At 40.3% G+C, this 13,534-nt stretch overlaps 1 protein-coding gene across 10 annotated transcripts in view; it reads left to right on the top strand.

Moving 5' to 3' along the window:
- LOC127532602 (uncharacterized) overlaps nt 1-13,534 on the top strand; it is a 114,439-nt gene continuing 100,905 nt past the window's right edge. For 5 of the 10 annotated variants that reach the window (XR_007940141.1, XM_051944571.1, XM_051944566.1 and 2 more), the window contains exon 1: nt 2-604. Coding sequence is in view for 8 of the 10 variants with exons in the window: in XM_051944571.1 (XP_051800531.1) it covers nt 544-604 (61 nt within the window). In the remaining 2 variants the exon portion in view is untranslated. Of the gene's footprint in view, nt 605-4,507; nt 5,248-13,534 lie in introns of all 10 variants that reach the window. The other 5 variants (XM_051944572.1, XM_051944565.1, XM_051944569.1 and 2 more) reach the window with 3 other exon arrangements.

The following is a 13,534-nucleotide window of genomic DNA, read 5'->3' as shown; positions in this document are numbered from 1 at the left end:
GATCATGAACAGTCTGGCTGCTAAACAGGAATCTTCAGACCTCAGGAAGGTTTCATGTTTCAGCAGCTACAAGCTCCACCTTCAGACAGAAACACAGAAACTATTTCTCTGAACAGCTTCAGTCATGATCAGACATGAACTGGAGTTTACTGCTTCACCTTTGGTTTATGCTGATATTTATACCAAACTAAGAACTGAATGCTAATAACAATAATAATAATAACAAGAAGAAGAAGAAGCAGCAGTCAGTAAACCATCATCATTCTGCTGTTTGCTGTTTTCTGTTCTCTCTCTGCAGTCTGAGGTCACGTGATTTACTGGAAACTCTGACTGACTTCAGAGCTCTGTTATCTGGGTGGAGTTCAATGACTTTCAGCGCCGTTTTTCTCTCGTTTCTCTGTGAAGCTGATCCTCACGGATTATTTTCTAAACTAATACTCAGTCAGCGACATCAACTTGTGTTTACTGATTAAACTTTGGGTTTTTTTTGTCGGTTATTTCCACCAAACTACCAGAGGATCAGAGGAGGAAGAAGACGGTAAAATGTCTGCTGGAACATCTGAGTTCTTCTGTCTGATCTGTTTACTGGTCTGTTCCTGTACAGGTGAGTTATAATGTTCATTTATTATAATATTCCAGTGTTTCCCCTAGGTTGAGAATTTACTTGTGGTGGTGGGCCGGCGGTGGAGGGGGACGTCGCAGTGTTTGATAAGTGCATTCAAAATAATCTAGTCAAACTGGTTTATGAACCATGTGTTATTTATTGCACATAGATACAACTTAAGCCTGCTGCAGACTTGCTTTAACACAAACAGAACCCAAAAGAAAATCGGGGAAAAAAGGGAAAAAAGCTATTTAAAGCTACTTGCAAAGCTAACAGTTTTTGTCAGAGCAGTTTCTTTTTCTCTGTTTTGAAAAAAAGATCTCCAATGCCTTTCTGTATGGAAAGGATTGGGGGTCAGGTCCATTTATGCTGATGCGCATGCATGCAGCAAGATGCTCCCCTTGCAGCCTGTTCCTCAGTTCAGTTTTGATCTAAAAGAGAAAAAAACTTGCATAACCATAATGCAAAAGAGCACAAGAAAATTTACTGAAATTATTCACATTGTGCTCTTATGCATTATGGTTTAAATCACTTACCCTGTCCATTGCTGAGAAATCTCTCTCACAATTTACACTTGCCACTGGGATGATGAGGGCTGCAGCAGCAAGTTGGGACAGGCAGGGGTAGACGACACCCCATTCATCGTACTCACTGGCCAGCAGTTCCAGGATTGCTCCTTGGCTTTTGTCCTAACCAGGATAGAAAGAAGTTGATATAAAATAGAAAATGTCATTATGGAATCCTGATTTACAGAGAATCCCTGAAAAAAAATAAATAGAATTTGAGTTTAAGAAAATAAATAAATAAATAAATAAATAAATAAATAAACATACCAAAAAAATCCATATTTTAGGGAAAGGAAATGAGTATAACCTTAAATGCTCCTGAAGACACATGCTCCTTGAATGACATCCACTCTTGGACCACTGTGGCTTCATCCTGTCCAGGAAGGAATTTCTTGATGAGGGTCTGCAGATGAGCAGTGTTTGCAGCATCATCCAACTGGGGTTCCTGTGGCTGCAGGACACTGAATGCTCCAAGGATGTATACAATAGTATATAATAAACAAAAACTTAGTGTATTCAAGAACACTGATTTTATTATTAAAAAGTCATCTGTTTAGCAATCAAAGACAGTTTTATTATTAAAAGGTGACTGAAAAATTTTCAGTCACCTTTTCCCCACTCAACAATATTTATTTATGAATATTTAATAGCAAAATGAAGTGCAACAGTGATTATCTTATTAGCCAATGACTGCAAACTTTCACTAGGAAAGTGAGTTTGTTTATTTGTTCTGTCGCATGTATTTTTAAATGAAGAAATACAGAACTTTCTTGCAAGGCCACATGTCCAAGTCGATTTACTTTACAGATGCCTTGTCCAATAACCAGTCTAGCATTACCATAACCCGCTGGAGCCGCAAACCTGAGAGATAACAAATAGGAGCGCTGTTGTTTTGAACTGGGAAGCTAATGCTAGCGACGGATGCTAGCCGCCACGGCTAACACCTTCTTCCCTGCTCGTTAACGTTCGAGGCTCCCACTGTCAGTGACTGCCGGCTACCTTTAAGATATCGTTGCTGTTAAACACAACAGTGCGTCTTTTCAGACATTTAATGATTTCAATTTAGGGGATGAAAATGTATTAAAGTTACTTACTTACCTCTGAGACACTTGAAGCAAGCAGGGCTGTGCAACGCTGCAGGTGGTGTTGAGCTAATGAGCGCTTGACAAGGTGGGTCAAGCTGGCGGAATACATGAGCGCTCGCGCATGTTGGTGTGTGCGCACCTGACAACCCAGTGAGAGACAAACAGGTGGACTGTTTTCCCTACGCGGTGCCAGTAATTATGACCGCACGTTTTTTTTTTTAAATTCATCTTCTTGGGTGGGTGTCAGTCTACTTGGGCGGGCCACCCAAGTAAAGTTTATGTAGGGGAAACACTGTATTCATTAATTCTCCCTCTAAAGGAGCTGGACAGGCTCTTATTTTGTATTTAGCAGCAGTATAATAATGTAATAATTAGATGTTTTCAGGAAGTAATAACTTCTAGTGCCTCAGAGTTTCTATGATTCAAACTGGAGCAGAAAGACATGATGTTTATTTTAGTGATGAATGACTCTGATTATGAGAGACAGGAGGAGGAACTTATGGTCTGCAGAACATTAGAATTTGTACATCTGTAAACATCAACATCCAAACAGACACTTTAGTAGTGTAACTGTGTTTGTTTTTAGCAGAGGTGTCCAACCTTTCTGACCAAAGATCTACCAGTCCAGAGTTAACATCACAAACACACACATCAGTTAAAGCCTGCAGAAACTGACCTACAGCACTATTTCTGTTGTCACACAATCACTAGATGTCACATCACACTCTCTCTCTCTCCTTCTCTCTCTCTCTCTATCTCTCTCTCTCTCTCTCTCTCACACACACACACACACTCACACACACAGTTTTCGTTTTTCTATACCGGTGGGGACTTACCATTGACTCCCATTCATATCTAACTCCTAACCCTAACCCTAACCTTAACCATCACCAAATCAATGCCTAACCCTAAACAAACGTTTTTGCACTTTTACATTTTTTATTAACAACAATATGGCCAAGAAAACGGTGTTGCCACCCGTGGGGACCTCATTTTAGGTCCCCACCGTAAGACAAGTCCCCACCGGTATACACACACACACACACACACACACACACACACACACACACACACACACACACACACACACACACACACACACACACAGAGTGTTGTTTGTTGAGTTCCTCTGGTCACATCATCATCATCAATAAAACTAACAAGAACATTCAGAATAGTGTCCATGCTCTGTCTAGTGCAGGGGTCGGCAACCTTTAACACCAAAAGAGCCAATTGAAAGACAGAAAACACTGGGAGCCGCGAATACTTTTGACATCTAAAATGAAAAAAAAAACGCATTTATTAAAAAGAAATTTTTAAAAAATGTATAAAAATAACAACTTCCCCTTCATACTTCGGGGTTCACCCCAGCCATACACTTATTAGTGCTTTGACTACCCTTTTGAAGATAGCCGCTATCTTATCTAAAATGAAGATAACACCATATATATTGCTTTTTCTTACCTTTACACTTTGTATAAACAACTATAGCATGTTGTTTATGAAATCCACAACGTGCTACAGAGAAAATTAAATTTTATCTATGCAATGAACACATTTTGAACATTTTGAATTCTTGAAAAAATAATAACAATGTCTTAATGTCTCTTTCAAATAAATTGAAAAGCTGAGCTTAAATTATCCAAGCACGGCCCAGAATTTGAACATAAGAAGAAGGCTAATGCTCTTCGTTATATAAAAGGACACGAGAATCCTTTTAGATCTGATTCTCTAGCTAAGAAGCTCCATAGCAATAGTGTAAATGATTTCTGGAAAAAACAAGATTGATCAATAACAGTAAACTCACTACCCTGTAATATAGATGGTGTCTGTGGGTGAGATGAAATCTCGCAGTTGTGGCAGAAGAAATATCAAGAGCTGTTCAACTGTGTTAAAAGCAATGTTGTTGCTGTCGCCAATGTACAGTAGGTACAGAAAGTATTCAGACCCCTTGAAATTTGTCTCTCTCTGTGTCATTGCAGCCATTTGCCAAAATCAAAAAAGTTCATTTTATTTCTCATTAATGTACACTCAGCACCCCATCTGGACAGAAAAAAACAGAAATGTAGAAATTTTTGCAAATGTATTAAAAAAGAAAAACTAAATATCTCATGGTCAGAAGTATTCAGACCCTGTGCTCAGTATTGAGTAGAAGCTCCTTTTCAGCTCGTACAGCCATGAGTCTTCTTGGGAATGACGCAACAAGTTTTTCACACCTGGATTTGGGGATCCTCTGCCATTCTTCTTTGCAGATCCTCTCCAGTTCTGTCAGGTTGGACGGTGAACGTTGGTGGACAGCCATTCTGAGGTCTCTCCAGAGATGTCTATTGGGTTTAGGTCAGGGCTCTGGCTGGGCCAGTCAAGAACGGTCACAGAGTTGTTCTGAAGCCACTCCTCTGTTATTTTAGCTGTGTGCTTAGGGTCATTGTCCTGTTGAAAGGTGAACCTTCGGCCCAGTCTGAGGTCCTGAGCACTCTGGAAGAGGTTTTCCTCCAGGATATGCCATAAAGCCCCGACTGGTGGAGGGCTGCAGTGATAGTTGACTTTTTGGAACTTTCTCCTATCTCCGACTGCATCTCTGGAGCTCAGCCACAGTGATCTTTGGGTTCTTCTTTACCTCTCTCACCAAGGCTCTTCTCCCACCATTGCTCAGTTTGTCTGGACGGCCAGGTCTAGGAAGAGTTGTGCTCGTCCCAAACTTCTTCCATTTGAGGATTATGGAGGCCACTGTGCTCTGAGGAACTTTGAGTGCTGCAGAAATTCTTTTGTAACCTTGTCCAGATCTGTGCCACAATTCTGTCTCTGAGCTCCTTGGGCAGTTCCTTCCACCTCATGATTCTCATTTGCTCTGACATGCACTGTGAGCTGTAAGGTCTTATATAGACAGGTGTGTGCCTTTCCTAATCAAGTCCAATCAGTTTAATTAAACACAGCTGGACTCCAATAAAGAAGCAGAACCATCTGGAGGAGGATCAGAAGAAATGGACAGCATGTGAGTTAAATATGAATGTCTCTGCAAAGGCTCTGAATACTTCTGACCATGTGATATTTCAGTTTTTATTTTTAAATACATTTGCAAAATTTTCTACATTTCTGTTTTTTTTCTGTCAAGATGGGGTGCTGAGTGTACATTAATGAGAAATAAAATGAACTTTTTTGATTTTGGCAAATGGCTGCAATCACACAGAGAGTGAAACATTTCAAGGGGTCTGAATACTTTCTGTACCTACTGTAGGTTTTGATGAAGGGGTGGTTATTACTCCCTCTGAGGTACATGAAGCTATCATGAAACTCAGCGACAATAAAGCTTGTGGTATGGATAATATAACAGCTGAACATATGAAACATGCTAGCAAGAAACTTTGCCCCCTGCTCAGCCTATGTTTCACTGGATGTCTGGTTCATGGAATTCTTCCAGATTCTATTCTGGCTGTTCTACTTGTTCCAGTCATAAAAAATTAAGGCTGGGAAGCTTAACAGCTCTGACAACTATAGACCAATAGCCTTAGCAAGCATAATGTCTAAAGTGTTGGAGAGACTTATACTTAGTAGATTTGAGGACTGTACACTGTAAGCCCGGATAAGTGGAATCTACTTAAAAATGTTAAGGAAACCTGTTAAAATAATTAAGTAATGTGTAAAGAAAACTTGAGTGCATTTAACAAAAATTGTTAAGTTCAATTCACTAGGTGCCAAGTTGACCTAACTTAATTATTCTTATTTATTTTACTTATTCTACTTAAGTTCAATGCACTAAATACAAAGTTTATTTTACTCAAAATCATTTGTAATATCAATTGTTTTACCCATTTACCCCACTCAGCATCTTAAGTTGAAGTAAAGCAAAACAGACGTATATTCTTTTTCTATTTTATTTTAGAATTTAGTTAAATCACTGTTTACAATGCACTTATTAAAAGTTAAATAAACAGTTAAACAAATCTCCATAAAAAACTAATAGAAATGTAAAAAAAAAAAACACAAAAAATCTCCAATAAAATTACTAATGAGAAATAAAATAAATACATAAATAAATACAGTGCAAAGGATCACAGTCTATTGAACATTGTGTTTTGTAGAGAAAAACTTCTTGTAGCACCTTGTAACATCTGTTTTTGGCACCAATGAACGTTTAACAATTACTCACTTTAACACAGAAAAATATTTGAAAATGAACATTGTCAGAAGACAATTGGCAACTACAAGCATCTGCTTCTTTCTGAGAGACTGAAAATATGTGAATATGTCACACACAACGTAGGAATGTTAACTGTTCCCTGGCTCCAACGAAGATGAGAAAAACATTAAGAAATTAAAAAAATAATAAATAAATAAAAGGTAGTTTTAAATGCTTGATTACGGCTTGGATGAATCCGCAGCTGCAGAGGTCATACCTCATATAACCAAAATAAAAAAGTGAAATATTTCTGCAATAATGTAATGCACTGCAAACAATATGTTGCACAACAATGTTTGTATGAAAGTACAACAAATATCTGAACTACTTCACAGAACCATGTTTTACACTGAGAACTGATTTTTCAAGGTTTGTATTTTGGGTGCCAGCTCACTTTTACCCAGGTTGAACATTACCTGCTGAACAAAGTGGAAGGTATTTCTCATACACTTGGGGTAGTCCAGGTGCAGGGCATAAATCAGGCCAAAAAGGACATAGAAGGCCTGAGGTAGGTTTGCCAGTTCATCCATGACCACACTACCCTCCAAGATTATCCCCACTCTGGATGGGTTGAGCTGAGGACTTTCCTGACCAATGCAGAGGATTCCCATTGGAGTCTGACTGTAGGAGTCTTTGTCAGTTGCATCCTAACAGCAAAAAATAGATTAAAAGGAAGAAACATTATTTTATGTTTAGTTTATGTTGTATCATAATTCAAAATATGGCTATAAAGTTAAAGTTCAAGTCTTCATTATTGGCTTCAATTGAAAAACAAAACATGCACCTGCATGATTTTCAAATAATAAAGTTGCCTACACAGGAAGTCTTGAAGAAAGCTGATGGATCCTCCCCCAAGATGACTGGCAGTCCTCAAAGACAAAGGCACCTGATGTCTGTTGGTTCAGTGGTCTGGAGGATAGTGGGCACAGAGAAAACAGCTTTGTAACATTGCATGAAAGGAAAGGCAGAGAGAAGAAGGTTGAGGGATAGAACAGGAAAACAAGGAGAGAGATCAGGAGACTAGAGGAAATGAGAATGATGATTTGAGAATGGAGAGGAAAGGGAAGAGGAGAAAAGAAGTAAGAAAAGGGAGGAGGAGAGGAGAGGTCAATGCACCTTTGTCTGACGCAAAAGCTCAGCCAACAGCTGGCCAGTGAGGCCCTTCTTCTTCCTGAAGATGTCCATCAGGCTTGGGGAGAAATGGTCAAGTGCATCACAGAAGTTCTCCCTGAGATTTTTCCCCACCACTTTGTTGAACTCAGAACAAACCTGAAACACAAAGCATAGCAAACAATTGTACAATCTTATTCACCATTACATTTATAGCACAAAAAGACATCGTTATTTGTGTAAACACTCAAAATAGTCACACAAACCTGGGTTTCCGTGAAAAGAGCTGGCCAGCGATGTATTATCTGGCTGATGGCAGGCTTGTCTATTACAACTTCTTTTCTCCGAAGAGCAAACGTTACATCCATCTCCTTTTTAATGAGATGTCCATTTGGCTTTCTCTTCATCATTTCATCAATCAGGATCTGGCGAGCCCCTTCAAGGTCATGGTCATCCATCCCTTCTGGATATTCGGGAAGGAAATTTATTTCCCCTTTCCTTGCCTTCTTTATGTTTTTGTTGGGAGGCTCGGTATTTGTAGTGTATCTTCCACGTTTACCACTGTTAAAAGTGACATCAACTCGACCCAGCTGGCGCATTTTAGTTCTATAATTGCCCATCTTAAACTTTAAACTGTTCTTCCACCCATCCCAGCCAGAGGGCGACCCTGATTCTTTCAGACATGAGTGAGTTTGTACTAAGGCCTTTGCAACAGCTTCAAACTGTTCCTTCTCTGGGTATGCTGTAAATGCATATATGGTCTCAGCCAGTTTCTCGAGGATATTGTAGCGATATTGCCTTATTAAACGTTAATTTAATAAGTATGCACTCGTTGATGATACTTTATTAATCGGGGCACCACCCGGAGTTTAATTTACCGGAAAATTATTAATCAATCTTAATAAAAATATTATTAATGGATTGAAATTTTTGATTAGTTAATCAGTCTAATATCTGAATGTCGAGAATCCTCGAAAAACATTGACCCCAGTCAACACATATAAACGCAAAAGAGACTGTAATTGTGGTTTAAATGAAAGATATTTATTGACTAAACTAATAACAAAACAGTGATTAATACAGTAATAAGTATAATGGTGTTTGTGTGTGGGTGTAGGTGATAATAGGTAGTGTGTGTGTGTGTGTGTGTGTTAATTATTCAGATTTGCATTTCTAACTAGGATTATGGACTGAGTAATCAGACCGCTGAAGGTATGACGAGACGATTAATAATTTGGAAAATGAACGACTGATAAGTGACTAAACGGAGTTATTAAAAGAGGACTTTGGAAGCTATTTAAGGAAGATTTCAAGCTATTTTGAGACGTCAACCCAATAATTCAGATCACACCCATGCGTTTGCTGGCTTACTTTGTCGGAGAATGGCTGCTCAGTCTGGGCTGGGACCACGTTGCGTCTGAACGGACCTGACTATACGGGTCGGCAGATTCTCTGGCCGTGAAGTCTGTCGCTATGGCAACGTCTTGGCGTCCTGCCTGCTGATGCTTTTGAGCGCCTCTGGTTCGGTTCGGGCCTGCGGGGTGGATCTCAGCAGATGGTGGAGAGCACGCAGGAACCGTTCGTCTTTCTCTGGGGTTGACTTGACCGAAAAATAGCTTGATAAACAAAACAACCGCAGGCTCTTGTCTATCTCTGCCGGTAGGGAGCGTTTAGAGAACAGATGAATAAAGAGCCGCTAAAAAAAACTGTCGGAGCCGTAAAAACGGGATCGAATTAGTTCTTAATTAAAAATAATTGTCGTCGAATAAAAATGGACTTGATTTGCTTAAGTAGTGAGCGTAGATATCTATTCTTTGATTAAAAGGAAAAATGATGAAGAAATCGCAGCTATGAGAGGCCTGCTCTGATGCTGGTATAGACTTAGAAGAAAGAAAAGAAGAAAGAAGGCGCCAAGAAAACGAAAACTCGCTCTACGTAGTTTCTGGTTAAAAGAATTAGGAAGAAGAGGCAAAGGCGAAAAAGGACGAGCCACGTGAGATGACTGGTTTTAAGGATTTTCTCTGAGAAGGGACGTGGAAGTGTCGACGGCGGAGGCGCGCCTCCCACTTTGGCTCAGAGAGGAGAGATGAAACCGGATCAAATAATGATTACAAATATTAAAACGCGCAAAAAGAACGATCTGTTTACTCCTCCATGATCCTTACAATATATTTTAACCAATCAAAGATAAAATAAACTGATTATACAAGCTAGTCTAAGAATATGTGAGTTCTAGTTTCTATTTATATGTTCGTGTGCATTCTAATGGTTATTATATGTATCACAGTGAAGACATGGTAACATACACTCATACAAGGTGGAATAAAACAGTTTTCACTTCTTTGAAACCTGGATAAAGCGAAGTTTTACGGTTAATACACTGTAAACCTTGATAATGTCATGGCATTCCGACGTCAATAGGGGGCAATGTTGAGCTGTGGAAGAAAAATGTACTGTTCATGAATAACACAATAGGTTTGATAACTTTCGATCTAAACCAGCTAGAAAAACGGGAGTTGATTCAAAATGCATGTTGACATCTCACTATATCTTTTGTAAACACAGAACAACAAAAATACATTTCTGAATATGAGTTTTAGAAGTTCTGTGGCTGAACAAAGGAGAAAGTCTCTGCTAGCCTCTGCAGAGGTGAGAGCAGGGGCCTCATTTATAAAACATTGCGTAGGATCCATACTAAAGTTTGCGTACGCTGAAAATACGAAAAGGGTGTATGCCCCTCGCCCCTGATTTATAAAACTTTGCGTAAGCACAGCTGCATGCAATTTCTTTATAAATCACACCCCAGCTGGAAGATTGCACAGGTGGATCCACCTCACATTCCGCCCACAACACACCCACATTTTACCATGAATGGTCAATGCAAAGTAACTCATGAATGTATCTGTATATAAATAAGCTGCTGATCCACGGCATTTCACACAGCGCCCCCTGCAGTCTTTTCACTGCTGTGCGTCAGGATGAATGAATCATGTGTTGACCCAGGCCACCCTGCCACTAAATTTGTTATGATCATGTCTGATGTACAAATAATTTGTACACTGATTGAATGTACATTTTTTCGGTTCACATAGACAAATTCATTTTCACTCGGGGGTTGTGGTGTGAAGCTTGTGTGCCTGTACAGAGCTGATTAATGGTTGGACGCTCATCCCATTCGGCCGCATATGGATAAATAAACAAAATTCTTTACTTTTTTTGCCTTTTTACTGTGATAGTTGCAGTGAAGAGTGACAGGAAATGGGGAGAAGAGTCTGGGGAAGACATGCATAAAAGTGCCGCGGGCAGGAACCGAACCTGGACCACTGTGTCAGAGACCAGCCCTACAAATGGGTCTTCTGCTTTCCCCGATGAGCCATACGGGCACCAGGTGATCAGTAAACAAAATTATTTAATAAAGATCACCGCACCGGCCCCAGATACCGGGCCTTCGGTTAAACGACCGAATGAAATAACGTTCAATCCGCCCCTGTTAATATATGAACATAGTTCTGCAAATACAGTCGTAGGCCGAATGACGCACGATATGAACATCTACAACAATGAGTGTTTATGATTATCCGGCTCTACAAGTCTAATATGTGATAACAATAAAGGTTTGAGATCAATCTGGTTTCAATTCACCACTTCACCCTCTGGCACTGCCGTTCCCTCCGTCTCCAAAATGTGCTTAAGCAAGAATCAAAGTTGGCGCACCGGTGCGCATATTCTCACGCCAAGTTTTTTTTAGAAATCACAACGAACACAGCGTACGCCACTTTCTACGCAAAGTTTGTGATTTACGCCCTGTTTTGTGCGTAAGGAAGCATCAAGAATCAAGGTTGGTGCACCGGTGCGCACATTCTCACGCCAAGTTTGTTTTTATAAATCACAACCTTTGCGTAGAAAGTGGCGTACGTCACTTTCTAGCCCTGTTTTGTGCGTACGCAAGCTTTATAAATGAGGCCCCAGGTCATTAGAATATTTATGACTCTTGTTTGTCTGATGGCAGACAGGGAGAGGAGCAGAGGTCCAGCTGCAAGGACACTTAGTTCATCAAAGCAGTTCTGTCGGTGTGGACCACAAACATTTGAATGGTAATTAAATTTAAAGGTGTTAACAGTTCTCTGCAGGGACTCTGGAGTCTCTCTGTAGAAGGGGAAACAATAGGAGAAATCTCTGATAGGAACACGTGTGTCTCTTCTTTGGAAAGAAAAGAGGTTTTCTTTAAAAGTCAGAGGTCATCATAAACATGAATCTAGGGTGTCCTGGCGAATGGTACAGATGTCTCTGAATCGCATCTGGGATGATACAGGTCTCTCTCTGGTCATAAAAAAGCACTTTGGGTCCTAGTCTGTTTGTTTAAGCTTTCCGAGAGGAGAGAGTTTGTTGTTATCTGAGGAGGGGATCGGCTGTGGAATGTTTTGGTCACTTAAACCTGGATCTCACTACAATATCATGTTTAAGTTCTTTTGTCACATTGAGACGGGTTCCATCCCTGAGATACAACAAGTTACCTTGACGGAGTCTGTACTCAACATCAACAGAAAACTTGGGAATGTCAAATACCTCTGGCCACTGCAAACTTCTATCCAGTGAAGAGTTGGACAGGATATCAGTGTCTGCTTGGCTATTTGTATCACTAAATGATTCATTTTCTGCAATGGCTGGTGTAAGCTCAATCATCGGAATGATTTTGATGGTTTGCTTCTCTGGGAGCTCGGTGAGATCTGTGAGGTTGCACAGTGCGTTGTCAAATTCAGGATCTTCATATTTGTAAGGTGAAGCTGTAATTTGCTTGGAGTGCGCCTTTGAGCCAGCTCATCAAATCTTCAAGTGTGTCAGGTCGTGCTGGCATGGTCATTTTTCTTATATCTCCCTCGGAGACAATAACTCTCATGGTTAATCTTGGTTGCACAGCCATCTGAGGAAAAAAATAGGCATTTAGCAAATAACATATCGCTTCAATGTTACCATAAGTTCTCCTTGCACCCTGTATGCTGATAATGGGAGGACATCATTCAGCTCTGACATCTTAAGCACACACATCCAGGAGACATCACTATGGAGAAGTTGGTAAGATCTCAAATGCTCACAATACCATGCTGTCATTTTGTGGCAGACAAACAGAATTTCAGTGTTAGCTGCAATGATTTTTTCAATCCGGGCAAATTCAGGGAGCCCTGAGCATGAGCCAGTAGAGAGTATCATGCTGGGATGGTACTTGATTCCGTCTACACAAACGGTTGAGGCTTCAAGAATTGATCCTGCCTTTGAAACATTTTGAGGGATTGCTCTCTGAACATTCAAAGGGAAAGAGGCAATCAAAACTGGGGTAACCTTTGTCATCTCAACTGATGGTCTGAAAAATGAGCTACAGTCAAGATGGTAACTGGCTGCTTTTTGATGTTTTGTAGCAAGTGTCATGGCAACATTTTTGAAATTTTGTGCAGTGCGAATTGCCTTTTTAAAGAACTTATGCTTGCCCTCGAAGCGCATCGTCCAAACCTCTGACAGCGGACCAAATTTCCTTACAAGGTGAGGGTAATGTTCCAGGTAGTGATGCTTTGGCCGTAAACGAAAATGTGGAAACGTTGCCTGCAGCAGCTGTCTATGCTCTGCTATCTTACAGTCCAGGAAATGCAGTGTCTCTTCAGTATGCCTTGGTGCCACAGCTAGTTCAACGATGTCTTTAAGAAGCATGAGAATTTCCCACGTGTTGTCACCCTCAGGGACACAGTGACCGATAAGAAAAGGAAGGAGCCTTATGAGACACCAATTCTCATGGGCATTTCCACCAATGGTGCCTTTTGTGGAAAATCCCTTTCCAATAATCTGAAGTTGGTCTGTTTTGTCAGTGAATGTGTAGTTGAAGTACTTGATGGCCTGATTCAGTTTATCTAGTGTGAAAAACCTTTTACCTATCAGGTCTGTAAGGCACAGGGACAACTCAGTTGAAACAATGCCTTCCAAGATGTCATGTAAGATGTCAGGA

This window comes from Acanthochromis polyacanthus, chromosome 24, assembly GCF_021347895.1.
Source record: "Acanthochromis polyacanthus isolate Apoly-LR-REF ecotype Palm Island chromosome 24, KAUST_Apoly_ChrSc, whole genome shotgun sequence".
NCBI lineage: Eukaryota > Metazoa > Chordata > Actinopteri > Pomacentridae > Acanthochromis > Acanthochromis polyacanthus.
The sequence above is the reverse complement of the archived record's forward strand: the minus strand, read 5'-3'. Positions and strand labels throughout refer to the sequence as shown.